This window comes from Nyctereutes procyonoides, unplaced genomic scaffold (genome assembly GCF_905146905.1).
Source record: "Nyctereutes procyonoides isolate TBG_1078 unplaced genomic scaffold, NYPRO_anot_genome, whole genome shotgun sequence".
Lineage (NCBI taxonomy): Eukaryota > Metazoa > Chordata > Mammalia > Carnivora > Canidae > Nyctereutes > Nyctereutes procyonoides.
In genome coordinates, this window is record NW_026575126.1 from 67944228 (window position 1) to 67961380 (window position 17153).

The 17153-nt window shown below is 47.3% G+C and overlaps 1 protein-coding gene across 2 annotated transcripts in view; it reads left to right on the forward strand.

The window, feature by feature from the left end:
• ARPC1A (actin related protein 2/3 complex subunit 1A) overlaps positions 1 to 11813 on the forward strand; it is a 33889-nt gene extending 22076 nt beyond the window's left edge. For both annotated transcript variants that reach the window (XM_055340591.1, XM_055340592.1), the window contains 6 exons: positions 733 to 840; positions 3749 to 3961; positions 6184 to 6259; positions 6677 to 6870; positions 9534 to 9624; positions 11396 to 11813. In XM_055340591.1, the coding sequence (XP_055196566.1) occupies positions 733 to 840; positions 3749 to 3961; positions 6184 to 6259; positions 6677 to 6870; positions 9534 to 9624; positions 11396 to 11434 (721 nt within the window). In that variant the 3' untranslated portion in view covers positions 11435 to 11813. The remainder of the gene's footprint in view (positions 1 to 732; positions 841 to 3748; positions 3962 to 6183; positions 6260 to 6676; positions 6871 to 9533; positions 9625 to 11395) is intronic.
• The last annotated feature ends 5340 nt before the right edge of the window (positions 11814 to 17153 follow it).

The window sequence follows — 17153 nt, forward strand, 5'->3', positions numbered from 1 at the left end:
GGATCCCCAGAAAAAAAACTTTCAAGTGGAGCTAGAGTATCAGTTAGAACCTCCCATAAGAGGTTGTGATTTTCTTGGTTGTGATTTCTCTGTGAAAATAGTAATTCACAGCTTCACAGAGACGTAGTAAGGAAATTGAGCTATTTTACAAGCCAGACTTAACCCAAAATGAAATCACAGGTCGCTGCATCTTTATTAAAAAAAATCTAAGTCATGGGATCCCTGGGTGGTGCAGCGGTTTGGCGCCTGCCTTTGGCCCAGGGCACAATCCTGGAGACCCGGGATCGAATCCCACATCGGGCTCCCGGTGCATGGAGCCTGCTTCTCCCTCTGCCTGTGCCTCTGCCTCTCTCTCTCTCTGTGACTATCATAAAAAAATAAAATAAAAATTTATTTAAAAAAAAAATCTAAGTCATTTCAAACCACGTATTTTATTTTAAAGGTTAAAGTCACATGTAATCTGAAACTCCACAGGCAGTATCCAGAGTTAATCCATAAATATAGTTACTCCTGGGGATCCCCTGGTTGCCAGGAAAGTTCAGAATGGACTGCTGTGATAAGAATGTCAAAGCCTAAAAGAACAGAAAGGACTATTTATGGCTCCTCTTCCCCTATGCCTTCCTCTCTGGCGAAGACCTGGTTGCCACATGTGTATCACCTAGCACACCTTTGTTAGGCCCTTTGGTAGGCTTGAGGTGTGGATAAACTGAAATGGATGTTCTTCTTTTGTAGGTGGGTAAGCAAGCACATTAAAAAGCCGATTCGCTCCACGGTCCTCAGCTTGGATTGGCATCCCAACAATGTTTTGCTGGCAGCAGGATCGTGTGATTTCAAATGCAGGTGGGAGCAGATGAGAATTGGCAAACAGAATTGATCTCTCCTTGTTCATCTTTCAAGTATTTTTCAGGTTCCTTTTCCTTGCGAGGTACTGTGTTAGGCACTGTTAGGGACTCAGAAGTGAAAGCTTGGGATCTAAGAAAGCAAACACAGATATCACAGAGGAGGAAGGAAATGGACTGGGAGGTATAGTAGGAGGGAGCTGTGAGGGTGGGGCCGGGGAAATTTTCTTTACGCAGAATATCCTGTTTGGAGCAGAGCTATAGAGGCCCTTAGACTATGATATTATTTCTCATTTCATAACCCAGGCAGAGATTTGGCAAATTCCTGGCTGCAGCTAAGATGAACAAAACATAGCTGAACAGTGCTGTGCTGAACTATTTGCTGTTCCTTTTTTTTTTTTTTTAAAGATTTTATTTATTTATTCATGAGAGAGAGAGAGAGGCAGAGGGAGAAACAGGCTCCATGCAGGGAGCCCAACATGGGACTTGATCCCAGGTCTCCAGAATCACAACCTGGGCTGAAGTCGGCGCTAAACCGCTGAGCCACCTGGGCTGCCCTGCTGTTCCTTTTCAGTTCAAGTTTTTTATTTGTTGTTAGCGTGAAGCTAGAAGAAACACAGCCACTTTGCTAAGAGCTGTAAGGCTCATACAGTGTAATTGCTTTTTAAAGCTATTCTTTGCCAAGAAGCCTTTTTTTCTCCTTAGCCAAAAGAAAAGCAAGTAAATGTTACTTCACATTGACAACATGGTGGGTTGGGAAATGGGATGTATCTTTCTTTAGTAGGCTATGTGGAGAATTTCCAGAAAACATGGCTTGTGATTTATTATATCCAACAATATCCAAGGATTTGGTGGTTTGTTTCTTTGTTTGTTTTATTTTTTTATTTTATTTATTTTTTATTTTTATTTTTTTTTTAATTTATTTATTTTTATGATAGTCACAGAGAGAGAGAGAGAGAGAGGCAGAGACACAGGCAGAGGGAGAAGCAGGCTCCATGCACCGGGAGCCCGATATGGGATTCGATCCCGGGTCTCCAGGATCGCTCCCTGGGCCAAAGGCAGGCGCCAAACCGCTGCGCCACCCAGGGATCCCTCTTTGTTTGTTTTAAAGATGTGTGTGGAGGGGATCCCTGGGTGGCTCAGCGGTTTAGCGCCTGCCTTCGGCCTAGAGTCTCGGGATCGAGTCCCACACCGAGTCCCCTCCCTACATGGAGCCTGCTTTGCCCTCTGCCTCTGCCTCTCTCTCTGTCTCTCATGAATAAATAAATCAAATCTTTAAAAAAAAAAAAAAAACAAAACGATGTGTGTGGAAATTTGGCTGTGGAATGGGGATACAGCGGTGTCAAGGCACTCTGGAAAAAGATTGGTTTTTCTATGTAAGAACCAGTGTAACAGCATAGACATCGTCTGGGAGAATTCAGGAGTTTTGTTGTCTGTGATGTGTTACCCAGTCATTCTAGCTCCCTTAAAAGTTGGAATTGAATGATCCATACACTTAGATTATTGGACTGTGTCTAAAAAATCTGGTTCTGAAAATGGGTTGCCAATTCTTTTGATAATATTAATTTCCAGAAATAAATTTTGATTTGTGGTCCTTTGGGAAAGAGTTCAGTTTTTGAGAACCACCCATTGTGTCCCAGCCTCTGATGACTAGAGCAGTGGCTCTTGTGATGCTGATTTAAACCCCAGTGATTCTCAGACTCATAAATAGAGAAGATAAACTGATGGTTGCCAGAGAAGGTGAGGGGATGGGCAAAACAGGTAAAGGGGAGTGGGAGGTAGAGGCTTCCAGTTATGGAGTAGTCACAAGGAGGAACGGGAACATGGTCAAGGGTGTTGTACAGTGACATATGGTAGCTATACTTGCAGGAAGCATGGCAGAGGGTATAGAGAAGTTGGGTCACTATGTCGTACACCTGAAACTAATGTAATGCTGTGTGTCAGCTCTGTTTGGATGAAAAAAAGCCCAGTGATTCTAAGGTCGTGTCCTCTAACTTACAGATAACCCACTGTGTCCTTCACCTCTCCAGTCTCTGCCTCTTCCAAAGCTACTACTGTCATTGTCATTTGGAGGCAAATATCCCAGATCATTTTAGGGAGTCTTTAAGTCCAGAGGTTCTTAAAGAAAAGCTCTACTAGGTAGATTCCCAGCTGCTCTTTCTCCCTCCTGCTTCCTGACTCTGCATCCAAACCTCCTCACACACAGCTTCATGGAATGAGAGAGGAGAGAAAGACTGCTGACAGCAGGCTGTAAAGGACCCTCCTTCACCCTGGATGCTACCAGCCACAAAGACTAGACAGTGAGCTCTGATAGCATGGCAGCATGAGGGAGAGCCTGCCCACTCTCTCCCCGGCCTCCCGTGGCTTCCTCTTTGGATGTCCCTTTCTTTCTTTAAACGGATTAATGCCATTGGTTTATTGCAGCGTAGCAGATAGTTTCCTCTCCTACCGTTTGACTGTGTGGGCTTCCTGGAATACTGTGTTGAAAATGATAGTGAAGTAGACAGGAAAGAATGCTGTGCTCACTTAGCAAGGTCAGCGAGTGCAAGGGAGGGGCGGGATGGCAAGATCCTACCCCAGAACGTGCGCTCTGGGATGGGAGGGGGGAAGGGCTTTGGTGTTCATTACTTCTAGAATTGCACCCCTAGCGCAGGGCATGACACGTTATAGGTCTCCATGTATACCCTTCAACTGAGTATGCATTTTGCCAGACTCAGATGGGCCTGTAAGCAGCCCTCAGAACCAGGTCTTAAGAGATTTGTGACTGTGACTTTGTCATGTTTCGCTTGTCAAGAATCAATCTCTTTGCATTCTGAGACACCTTAGGGCAGCTGCCTGTGGCCTGTTTCTATATACACAATACTTTCATCGATTTTTTTTTTCCTTCTTTCCTGCCCCTTAAACTGCAGAGTGTTTTCTGCCTACATTAAAGAAGTGGATGAAAAGCCAGCCAGTACGCCCTGGGGCAGCAAGATGCCTTTTGGTCAGCTGATGTCAGAGTTTGGTGGCAGTGGCACTGGTGGCTGGGTGCATGGGGTCAGCTTCTCTGCCAGCGGGAGCCGCCTGGCCTGGGTCAGCCATGACAGCACTGTATCTGTTGCTGATGCCTCAAAAAGCGTGCAGTGAGTATTTGCCTTTTGTTCGGAGTTAGGGAGTGGGTTGGGATGTCTCACTAGCTGGGCTAAGTCTTCCCTTCCCTGGGTGTAATTACATTCAGGATATGAGCATAAAAATCTGACCCAGGACTGCAAGGCCACCTTTAAAGTCACAGACACACACTTAGATGTCTGTTTGGAGAAATTTTAGAGTTAGGTCTCACTTCAGAAACCTTTGAAGGACCCTCCTGGTTTGCTGCCGGTAAGAGTTCCTTCAGGTGGGATCCCTGGGTGGCGCAGCGGTTTGGCGCCTGCCTTTGGCCCAGGGCGCGATCCTGGAGACCCGGGATCGAATCCCACGTCGGGCTCCTGGCGCGTGGAGCCTGCCTATGTCTGTCTGTCTGTCTGTCTGTCTGTCTGTCTCTCTCTCTCTCTCTCTCTCTCTCTCTGTGTGACTATCATAAATAAATAAAAAAAAAATTAAAAAAAAAAAGAGTTCCTTCAAGTAGCCAGTTTTGTCTGTCAGTGTGAATCCCTTACGACGGGTAAATATCATCCACCAGCCTTAAGTAGGAGATAATGTTCTTACTCTCTGTCATCACTGAACAGTGACTCCATTAATTTGGAGTTTCATTCGGTAATACTTAAAACCCTGATACCAGTTCCTCCGGAGTATGCCAGAAGAACTCGAATTGCAATGACTCACCTGTGAGTGAGGACCTGCCCAGCCCTAGGGAGAGCACTGGGCATCTCCTCCCATGTCAGAGTTTATATCTGCCCATCATGTGCTGGAGGAAGAGAGATGATGATTGGGATTCTTTCCCCTATGAATGTTTGTTCTTTCCTGGTGAATCCTTTTCTGTTAGCAGCTAAAAGTCACCTACCTTAAATGTTTCCTGACTTGTCTACCTGTGTGCTGAGAACCAGTCACCTCAGGTGATTCTGCACCCCTTGCTGTACAGTGACAACAAAGTGACATGTCAGAGAGGATATTTTTTTCCTAACTGGATTGAATTGAGTTTATCTTATTTTTTTTTAACACCAAATAAATGATGTAGTCTTCTGGATTTCTATGCATGTACGGGCACTTACATATCTTTTTGTTTTTAACACAAATGGGACTGTGCTATACATTTGATACAGTAATTAGCTCTTTATCATTGTTGGATGTCATGGTTATTTTACTTGTGTATAGTTTATTGTATTGCATAATAAGCTCTTAGCATATGCTTATTACAAGCCCCTGTCTGCCCTCATACTGATTTATGATTTGGCTTTTCTGGCCCTGGTTACATCCTCTGCCCTTTCCCCTTCTCGAACATAAATAATTTCATGTAGTGGGAACCAAATGTGCCACAGTAAGGCCTTAAGATAAGGTGTTAGGACTTTAATCCAATTTCCGTGGTATTGGCGGGGCCGGTGAGGGAGCCTCTCCTGAGACAGAGTTAGTTTTGAAAATGCATCATCTTTTACATGAAGTTCTGTGATCCGAATTCATCAACCAGTGTGTCTGCCTGCCATGTCTGTGTGACCTCTTGGCCAGGTGCTGGAGCAGGTAACTATTAAGTATCCATGTATACACACACCTCCCCCAGCCCTTTTGTGTATGAGCTCATGGCTGGCCAAGACTGTTGTATTCATTGGTAGCCCCAGCTCCTCTTCCAGTGCCTGGCAGAGAAAAGAGAGTAGACTCACTCCCCTAGGTGTTTGTACCCACCCTATGTGAGCCCACAGTGAGCATGGGCAAGGAGAGGATGGAAGGACAAGGTGTTCAGTCAGTCATAAGTGACAGTGACACCCAGAGGGCTAGGTAGTCCAAGAGAGGAGAAGCCACTTTAGGTGAAGAGCTCCAGGAAAACTTCGTGAAGGGGATCAAATTAGAGCTGAGCTTCAGAGACCGGGGTGGACTTTGGACAAACAAGAGACAGCAAGTGGGTAAAGGGGTGGGAGCAAAGACAGAGATAGGAAAGAATAAGGGCTCGCTGGGGACCAGTTGTCATGAGTGGGGGCCTCAGAAGCAGTGGGGCATGGGCCAGAGAGGGTTAAAGGCCTCTGTTTCTACAGGTGACCCCAGGGCTGCATCATGCTTGAGATTCCTGAAAGGACAGGTCATAGGGCTCCTTTTAAGCATAAGCTTTCGTTTATACTGCATGAGCCCCTGTACAAATGGGTCTTTTGTCATTTGTTGTGTCTATAGAGAAGCTGCGTGGTCTGTTCCACCTCAGTTTAATGATTATTCTTGTGTTCAGGGTCTCAACTCTGAAAACAGAGTTCCTGCCCCTCCTGAGTGTGTCATTTGTCTCAGAGAACAGCGTTGTAGCGGCAGTAAGTATTTCTCTTCATTGTATGTTGTTGTATGCTGTATTTCATTCTCCAGAAGTGGAACAATACACATTCTGTGACTTTGTACCCTGGCACCAACCAGAGCAGCCTTTTAGAATAGCTGGTCTGGGGACGCCTGGGTGGCTCAGTGGTTGAGCATCTGCCTTTGGCTCAGGTCATGATCTTGGAGTCCTGGGATCAAGTCCCGCATTGAGCTCCCTGTAGGGAGCCTTCTTCTCTCTTTGCCTGTGTCTCTGCCTCTCTCTCTGTCTCTCATGAATAAATAAATAAAATCTTTAAAAAAAAGAAGAAGAAGAATAGCTGGCCCAGAGAAATAAGAGGTGCTGTGGTGTCTATTCTGTCAAGGGGTCAAGAGGTAGGCAGCATGCCCTATGGTACCTAACTGGGATCTTATTTCAGGGCCATGACTGCTGCCCAATGCTCTTTAACTATGATGACCGCGGCTGCTTGACCTTCGTCTCCAAACTAGACATTCCGAAACAGAGCATCCAGCGCAACATGTCTGCCATGGAGCGCTTCCGTAACATGGACAAGAGGGCCACAACCGAAGACCGCAACACAGCCTTGGAGACGCTGCACCAAAACAGCATCACGTACGTGCCACCCAGCTCCCTGCGGCCCCCGGGAGCCTCCTGTAGTGGGGCCCTGACTGTCTGTGGAGATGTGTCTGGTGACCAGAATGCCTTTCTTCCCCTCCTTATTTCCTGCTGGGGTCCCTCTGTGAGTTGTGTGTACTGTGTGCCCAGATACTCCTCCCTCAGGAATGAGAGCAGAGTCTGTAGCTTCCCAACTGTGGGCTCTTTCAACTGCTGACAGGGTGAGCTGCCCCCACCCAGTCATTGTTGTGCAGGGCATCCCCTGTGAGGAGTGCTGATTCCCCAGCAGATGTGTGAGCTCCTGTGCCTGTCCCTGCAGCCTCTTCCTGGGGCTCGCTTTTTCAAACCCTGATTGAGGACAAAAGGGGTCTGTGAACACATGACAGGAAGACTAGTTATACCCTGCCTGAAAAAAGTCATTCTAGCTGTTATTTCAGCTGTGGATTTCAGGTAATATATACCTGTCAGAAGATCATTTAATTAAAGAAACAGAATTCTTTGACATCATATGGCAAAACCAAGAGTTTCTAGACTTCAGTTTTTCATCAGGTATATATGAACTGTGTTTTATCCAGAAAGCTTGATTTTTTTCTAAATCTAAAGGAAAAATGTAGTCTGTTCTTGATACTTAGGTACCGTAAGATTTTCTCCTTTTAGGGCACCTGGGTGGCTGAGCGGTTGGTTGAGTGTCTGCCTTTGGGTCAGGTCGTGATCCTGGGGTCCTGGGATTGAGTCCCACATCAGGCATCCTGCAAGGAGTCTGCTTCTCTCTCTGCCCATATATCTGCCTCTCTCTGTATCTCTCATGAATAAATAAAGAAAATCTTTAAAAAAGAAAAAAAAAGGATTTTCTCTTTTTGACTAGACCTTTTGTGTAAAGAAACCTTCATTGTAGTGATGATAACGGGAAGAAGATTGGAAACCTCTAGACTTTCTTTGAGAGAATTATTAAATGCAGGTTGTGCTTATCATCATGTTCAGTAGAAAGGACCGCTGGACTTTATAGGCTGAAACGTCTGTGTTCTCTTGAAAATAATAACTTGAAGGCATAGCAAAAGCATTCTTGTGCTTCAAGTTTCTTTATCTTGAATGACTTTTGAAATTATTTCTTACGAATTTCTCTGAAGCTTCCCTGCAGACTGTGTATCAGGAAGTAAATACCTCTCGTTGCATCTTTGAGACTTTCCTGTTAAAAATAAAAAGACCCTTGTAGATCGACGTGTCTCTTTTATTTGTAGTCATTAAGTCTTCTTGGCCCTTAAGCCACAGGTCAGCAAACTTTTTCTGTAAGAGACCAGAGAGTAAATATTTTAGGCTCTGAGGTGGTAGCCAGTCTCTGTCACAACTACTCACATCTATTGTGGCATGCAAGCAGCCATTGGCAATATGTATGTAAATGTGCATGGATGTCTTTTGTTAAAACTTTATGGACACTGAAATTTGAACTTCCACATAATTTCCATGTCACAAAATAATTGTCTTAATTTTTTTATGACCATTTAAAATCATTAAAGCTGTTCTTAGCTCACAGGCTGTATAGAAACAGGCCATAGTGTGCCATAGCTTTGCCATCTCCTTCCTTAGAGGGAATGTTCTAGACATTTCAGAGGATAAAGAAAAATTGAGCTATAAAATTTTCTGGAAAGTTTTTTTGAGGGGCACCTGGGTGGCTCAGTCGGTTTAGTGTCTGCCTTTTGCTCAGGTCATGATCCCCTGCTCATGGGGAGCCTGTTTCTCCCTCTCCTCTCCACTTGTGCTCTCTCTTGCTATCTCTGTTGCACTCTGTCTCTAATATTTAAAATCTTTGGGCAGCCCTGGTGGCTCAACAGTTTAGCGCCGCCTTCAGCCCAGGGCCTGATCCCATGTCAGGCTCCCTGTGTGGAGCCTGTTTCTCCCTCTGCCTGTGTCTCTGCCTGTGTGTGTGTGTGTGTGTGTGTGTGTGTGTGTGTGTCTCATGAATGAATAAATAAAATCTTTTTAAAAAAATAAATCTTTTTTTTTAATTCATGAGAGACAGAAAGAGAGGCAGAGACATAGGTGTCCCAATAAATAAAATCTTAGAGAGAGAGAAAGTTTTTCAGGTAATTAGGCTAAGACCAGTTGTTTCATTCATCTCTTTCCCTGCGTTACTTGCTTGGCATCTTGTGCGTCTGAGTGCTGCTTATGGTTACAATGAGTAATTTCACACACCGGCCAAGCTCTTGGCTACTACACCCTGCTTGTCTGGGAGGACAATTTGAGTTTCTGTTTGGAGCCAGTTGGATTACAGTCGTGCTTCATCCTGCCTCTAGTTTGTTTCTGTTTTTGTTTCCATTTTTTGTCATTGCTGTGGTGCTCCCCACACTCGGGGGTCAGGCAGTTTATGGATGGTGAGGCCTGGCCTGTCTCGCCTCTCATGTCCCAATAATTAATGCAGCACTTCACCTTTAACCTTGTCTCAGTCATGGCTTTTCTAGACATCTGGTAATGAGATGCATTTGAATATCTTCTGAGTCAGGTTGCTACAGCCTAATATCAATGGACAACTTGGTATTTAGGAATGGGGAATTTGTCTTAAAATGCCCTCACGGAAAAAAAAATGCCCTCATGCTGTTAGGGAGGTTGGGGCCCACTCCTACCACATACCCTGTAATCTCTCTTTTGTTTTTACTTTTTTTCAGTCAAGTGTCTATTTATGAGGTGGACAAGCAAGACTGTCGCAAATTTTGCACTACTGGCATCGATGGAGCCATGACAATTTGGGATTTCAAGGTATTTCCTACTTTTCATAAGAAATCTTATTTATGTTAAAACTCTTCCGATGACAAGACTTTTTCTTGTTTCTTGGAACAAAATGTCAAATCCAGTGCACATCAGAAACGTAGAACATCAGTTTGTAGTTGTCTTTAAAACCTGAGAGTCTAGGCGCCAGGCTGGCTTAGTCAGCAGAGCATGTGACTCAATCTTGGGGTTGTGAGTTCAAGCCTCACATCAGGCGTAGAGCTTATTAAAAAATAATAATAATAATTAAACCTGAAAGCCATTAGGGGAAAACCAGATTTTCTCAGTGAGATGGGATACATCATTCCAGATCTCTGTTTGTTCCCAGAGGAAAAATTGAGTGTTATTTTTGTAGCAGGCCATGTGTTGAGCACCAGTCTATTTAACTATATAGATATATTTTCGTGGTTTACACTAATTAATCTAGGAAACATTCACTAAATGCCTGATGGGTGCCAGGCCCAGTACTGGGCATTGAGGATATTGAGGTGAAAGAGTTCTCAAGGGGCTTGTCCAGTAGAGGGGGTAGGGGTGGGGTGGAGCTCCAGAAGAGGAGCCAATGCCTCTGTTTCTACATTGAGGAATTTGAGGGGAGGTGGTGCATAGATTGCCAGCACTTCAGGGAAGAGATTGGCCTGAGCCACATCTCCAGGTGCGGTGGGATTTGGGGGCACATGGGGGTGAGGGGCAAGCAGTCTGAGTTGCAAGAGCAGAGCAGCAGAGCTCAAGCATGCCGTGAGTGTGAGGCTCTGCCGGTGGTCGGGGCTGTAAGGGGGTCCTCCAGAAGCCCAAGGTGGAACTAGGAAACAGGTGATGACATGGGCAGGGAGAGGTGGCTCGGCTCTTGTCTGCAGACGACTAGGATTTGGTCCATAGCCAAGTAGAGAAACCCTGGGCTGTAAGGTGTGGGTGGCCTGGGCAACTGTGTGCTCCAGCAGAGGCTGTTGAGTCCAGTGAACAAGTGAGGAGGATGTGCCCTCCGCCTCTGACAGGAGCTTGGCCCCAAGCTGCTAGACCAGAAAGATTCAGGGGGAACAAATGAACACAGTAACCTGGAGATTGGAGGATAGTGGTCGAGATAAGGAACCAGAGGGGAGGAGCCAGGGTAAGCCTTCGAGTTTCATTTCTCCTGGTTCTTAACCTCCAAAATAGGTAAATGTTTACAGAATTCTGCTCCCACCTGTGCGATTCCATAATGTTTGATTTTTCCCCCCTCCTTGGATGAAATACATAATATGGAAGAAAGCCTCCAGAATACTCAGGAGAAACAGTCTTCCTCTAAAAGCCCCTCCCACACACCCTTTTCACCTTGCCGTGCTTTCCATCCTGAGCATTGCAGCCCCCATGAAGTTAGCTCCCAGGGCATTTACACTCTGGGCTTTATTCTCTGAGTCCTTGGGCCACATCTCCTCTGCCTGGGTGTTGTGCCCCAGGCCTGCTGCTATGTGGCCTGTGAAATGCGGTACCTCGGTGAGGAGGCACGGAGGAAGGTGGGAGGTGCCGCACTGGGGCCTCATGCAGGCCGGAGCAGGTCCAGATCCTGTGGGGACTGGAAGGGGAGCTCAGGGCTTGGGAGGGCCTGCAGGGGGCCCATGCCTGGGAGAGTGCATCTCCAGGGTGAGCTAGGCCAGATTCCAGATTCAGGGGTGCAGGGCCTGCACATCAGTTTGGGCAGAGGGGGCAGTCTGGGGGGCCGGGGGATCAGGAGGGGAAAGACGAACTGTCCTCAGTTAACCCTCAGAGTTCTTCCTCCATTTTCAAGACCTTAGAGTCTTCCATCCAGGGCCTTCGGATAATGTGAAGCTGAGTGAGCCTCCCAGATCCAGCATGACAAACTGACAGACTGACAAACTGACAAATGTGCTGACACAGCCCCACCGTGTGCATGGTGGTGAGGAGAGCCAGCCGCAAGGAAACACTGAAGACACATTTGGCGCCAATATCGTTTGTGTGTTTTTTTGTTTGAATATAAGTGGTGACAGTGTTGGTTTTTTAAAAGCAGCAGTGATTTGGGGGTTTTTTGTTTGTTTGTTTTTTTGTTTTTTGCTATTTCATTCCATTCTTGACCAAAGCTTCTCTTTAAGTAGTTTATTATGGAAAATTGTCACACTAACTTAAAGGAAAGGGTGGGAAATATGTAAATTGTCTGCTAAACAATTAAATAAAAATACTGAATGTGGGTTTGGTTTGGTTTCCTTACATACACTATTTCTATTAGAAAAATAAGGACAGGGGATCCCTGGGTGGCGCAGCGGTTTAGCGCCTGCCTTTGGCCCAGGGCGCGATCCTGGAGACCCGGGATCGAATCCCACGTCGGGCTCCCGGTGCATGGAGCCTGCTTCTCCCTCTGCCTATGTCTCTGCCTCTCTCTCTCTCTCTCTCTCATAAATAAATAAAAAAAAAAAAAAAAAAAAAAAAAAAAAGAAAAATAAGGACAGACGCTTCATTAGATAGACCAGTTAGGGGACGCCTGGGTGGCTCAGCAGTTGAGCATCTGCCTTCAGCCCAGGGTGTGATTCTGGAGACCTGTGATCGAGTCCCACATCTGGCTCCCTGCAGGAAGCCTGCTTCTCCCTTTGACTACATCTCTGCTTCTCTCTCTTTGTGTCTCTCATAAATAGATAAAATCTTAAAAAAAAAAAATAGACTAGGTAGTTTTCATGGTAGAATGTTAGATTCTAAGTTTCTGAAGTTGAGCCACCCTCCGACAAAAACCATTTACTAAATGCTGGCTTCTAGCATCGGAGCGCTGCTGCAGACAGAGCCCGTGGGCCGTTCAACTGGTGCTCACGAGGCAGCAGTGACACTGTGGCTGCGAGGCCCCGTGAGGCCAGGTGCCCTGGGTGCTGCGGGGACAGGCTGTGGGGAGAGGGGAGACACATGTTACCCATTCAGCTAAACATTATTGGGCCCAAACTCAGTTACTCTCATCATAATTAGACGGGAAGTTTGACATGCCAACACTGCGAACCTTAGAGGTGCAAATATAAATAATTAGCAGAGGAGTAGCCCTAACACAGCCATACTCTTCATCTCCCTGGCCCAGGAGAAGGAGCAGTTGAGGTTCAGTGGGTTGAGTCCCCTCAGCAAGAGAGTTCTTGGCTTTGCCCGAGAAAGAATTCAAGAGCAAGCCGTTTAGAGAAAGGGACAAAGTAAGTGTAGAAGTAAGAAAGGAACCGCTTTCCAAAGTAGCAGTCTCTCCTCCCAGATGGGGAAGAGGATCCTGCCCCTGCCCGCCATTGCCCTTTTGCCTCTGACAAAGGGTTTTAGAAGTTTTTAAAAATTAGCTAGCTGTGCAGGAGGGGCTTACTGTTTAACTTTGGGTGTATCATTTATATCGGGCAGTTCTTCCATTGCTTAGGGTTGCAGAATTACCCACATGGAGCATTGGTAAGAATGTCCAACCTTCATGGCTTTCACTGCCAGAGGGAGTGGGGTCTTGTGACTCCTCTTTTTTATGACCTTTTAGGTTAAGGGTCAGCCTAAAATCAAAATGACTTGACTCTGGTCAACTTGCCTCCTGCCTCACAGTGATTCGAAGACCACTAGTTTGAGAACACTGGTAACAGTGCTTCTCAGAGGACATCATGACCTATTCTCAAGAGTAATTTTGCAAAGGGGCAAAATTACTTTGCTCCAGGAGAGAATCTCAGCAGCCAACGGGCTGGCCTGGTGGGCCTGCCTCTTCCCTGTTTGCTGTAGCCGCCTCCCGGGACCCCCTATAGCAGGAGCCCCCTTGTGTATCTGTGTTTGCACCCATGCATCAGCAAGGCTGTTGTCACAGATAGACAAGAGTAGGCCCCAAATAGGAACTAGCTAAAACTTTTTTTTTTTCATTAAATCACATGGTTTGGCCAGCAAGCCCAGAGGTGTTTAGAGAAACACTGTATTCCATGAAAAAAACAGCAACAAAGAGACAAAAGTTTCTAACTTTGCCTCCAAGAGCTTAGCCAGAGTTGTCTTTTAACTTGGGCCATTTCTCACTGGTGGAAGAAGGCCCGTCCCAGTGACGGCAGCGGGAAACCCACAGTGCTGGTGTGCCGGGGTCTGCAAGCCCTCTCCTCCCATGACCTCTAAGATTCAGGCTGGGCCCAGGGCCCCCATAACTATCAATGAGGGAGGAGAGGGGGTGCTCTGGGTGATTGCCAAAGTCCTTTGATTCCAGGCTTTGGGCTGTGATGTCAGGTTGTGGCTCTGCCAAGTTGTGTGACCTTGAGCAATCTAGTTAATATCTCTGAGCCTTTGTACCCTCATCTATGAAATGGGAATAGCAGGATTAGTAATTCCTGTTGGATACTCAGAAAAGCTGAGGTCTGCTTTTAGGCTTGACACTGGCCCTATAATAGGCCCAGGAGACCCTAATGGTAGTAAGGGAGAGTGGGAAGCAGTGTACAAAGAATCATGCAACCCAAAGAAAAATCCAATAGTTCTTTCCAGAATATGCTGAGAAAGGCTGAGTTCAGCCTCAGAACCCAGGTTGATTGCTTAGGCAACTCTTCAGTTGGCCCAACAGCCATCACACAAGTAGTTTAAGTTCCCGTTTGTGCCCAATCTCTGGAGGCAATGATGTGAAAAGTCAGGGTTTCCCCAGGTGCCTGCAGTGTGGCTGAGGCATGAGCTACCTCATGTGGGCTCAGGTCCCATTTTGATCAGTATGTAAATTATAAGGCTAGGTTATTCATTTATACATAATTCAAATACTGGGTTCAGTAGGTAGAATAATGCCCCCCCCCAAGATGTCCATGTCCTAATCCCCAGAACCATGAATTTTGCAGATGTAATTAAAGATTTTGCAACAGGAAGAAGATTCTGGATTATCCAGATGGGCCCAGTGTAATCCCAGAGATCCTTATGAGAGGGAGCAGGCAGGTGAGTCAGAGATGGGGCCACAGCGGGGAGTGTCACAGGACCACAGGGCCCAGGAACGGGGACAGCCTCTGGAAGCTGGAAAAGAAGGAAACAAGCCTCCCCTGGAGCCTACAGAAGGAACGCCACACTGTGCATCCCAAGACTGGGGACTTTGACCTCCAGAAATGTTAAGAGAATACATTTGTGTTTTCAGCCAGCCTGTGGGTGGCAAGTTGCTACAGCAGCAATACGAAACTAGCACATAGGGATGCCCTGGTGGCTCAGCGGTTTAGTGCCGCCTTCAGCCTGGGGCCTGATCCTGGGGTTCCAGGATCGAGTCTCACATCGGGCTCCCTGCATGGAGCCTGCTTCTCCCTCTGCCTGTGTCTCTGCCTGTGTGTGTGTGTCTTTCTCTCTGTCTCTCATGAGTAAATAAAATCTTAAAAAAAAAAAAACTAATACAAGGTCAATTTGGAAAAAGGAAGTATAGTCTAGAACAGGTATTCAAATTGAGGTCAGAGCCATTAGAGGCTATAAAAATTGATTTAGTAGGTCATGACTGGCATTTGATAAAACTGAAAGGAGAAAACATTTGCATGGCATGTAGTAAGAGTGCGTCCCCATACCTAGGTTTCGGATATAAGTGGGGGTGTGTACTAGGCCACAGTATGTATCACTGTGGGTTGTCACCAAAAAGTTGGAAAGCTACCTCACCTCGGTAAAGTCAGTCATGGGGTGGGGGGTCGGGGGGTGTCCCAGGAAGGGAGCTGTAGCCATGCCTTTGAGACACTACTTAATAATAGCTACTGGCCCAGGCACCAAAGTAAGCAACCAACAGGCATCAACTACTCACAACAACCCTACAGGGTTGAAGCTGTTACTGCTATATTTTAAAGATGCAAAGCAAGTCCAGAGAGCAGGCGGTGGGGGAGGGGGGTGGCCCTGGCTGTCACAGGCCGTGGAGCATGCGACTCTTGATCTAGGGGTTGTTGAGTTCAAGCCCCATGTGGGGTGTAGAGATTGCTTAAACATCAAATCTTAGCGGTGCCTAGGTGGCTCAGTCGGTTAAGCATCTGCCTTCAGCTCAGGTCATGATCCTGAGGTCCTGGGATCAACCCTGCTGCATCTGGCTCCCTGCTCAGCAGGGAATCTACTCCCTCTCTCTCTTCTGCTCCCCCAGCTCATGCTTGCGCTCTCTCTCTCTTTCTTGCTCTGTCTCAAAATAAAATCTTTTTTAAAAAATATTTTAAAAAAACCAAAAACCCCAAGTCCAGAGAGCAGAGTGACAGCCCGCATTTGAACCGGGGCATCTCTCCAGAGCCCCAGGGGTAACTGCCAAGCACACCCCCTACTGGGCGAGGGCAGGGAGTGGAGATACCTAGTGAGCAAGTGCAGGTGAGTTTGCCCAGACTCAGGGGTGCGGGGAGGTCACAGAAACTGACAGGAGGGCACCCTCCTTACTATACCTTGTGGGGTTGCATTGTAGTTTCCAACTGAACTGATACAAAACCATGTGGCTTGGAAGGGTGTGGGCAACAGGTGCGGCCCCCACTGGGGCCCTGGGACGTGGGATGCTAAGCCTGTTCTGGGCCTCCTGGGCTTTGTCCGCCTCACACGTGGCCTGGGAAAGGAGACACGGGGGTTTCTCCTCTTCCTCCTCACAGGGGTCAGGTGGCAGTCCCTTGATCTCAGGGAGAGAGACCCATCATCCCCGTCTGGAGGTGGGCACACGCGGAGACAGAAGATGTGACCGGGTGCTTGGGGAAGGTGTTCCTCCCTGGTCTCCCCATTGCCTGGGCCAGCCCACGGCGTCCAGAGTGCAGAAGCCTGGCGCTTGGCTGCCCTCTTGTGACCAGGAGGCAGCAAGGACGAAGGGCACAGAAAGCCGGAAAATACCCCGGTGACCTGAAGTTATTACCCTCCTCCAAGTCAGCCAACCCTGAAGAGTCAGCCTGGGTGAGTAGCTGCAGTTCTTGGAAAAAAGAGAAAGGGGAGTGCAGCATCTTCACCCCAGGTCCCCCTGGGGTGGGTGGAGCAGGGGCAGTTTCCAGAAGAAACCAGGTCTCTGAACTGTTACAGAACTCCAAGTGAAATCCCTCTACGCCAGGAGTGGCTTCACTTCGGGCTTGGGGAACTTGGTCCCCTAGGGAGCCGGTTCACAGAACACCTGCCGTGGCTTCCTGGCCTGAGATCTGCTTTCCTGTCCGCTGGGTCTTTCCTCCACGACTGCAGGTCCCTGAGGGGGGTCCGCAGTGCTTATCCTGAGTTTGCTCACTTTGCAGAGTCCGAGATGGAGGCAGCCCTGCAAGAGGAGTGCCTTGTGCGAAGCTCATTTATCTAAGACTACTCGTCGGGGTTCCTTCCTTCATCCACTCATGCAGCAGGTGCACGAGGAGTGCTTCCCAAACGCCAGGTGCAGGAGGGCCTCCAGAGCAAAGCCAATCCGGTTCCCGCTCACAGAGTTTATAATCAGTTTTCACCATGAGGAGGTAACCCTCAGGTGTTTAGATGTGTCCGGATGCTTTTAGAGGTGGGTAACACAGTCCCAACCCAAACCAAGCTTAAACAGTAGACCTCGGCTCACCGGTCCGAGTGGTCTGAAACCTCTGGAAGCAGGTTGGGCTCAAGCTGACCAGTCAGAGTTTGACCAGGGTGCTGGTCATTTCTCTGGG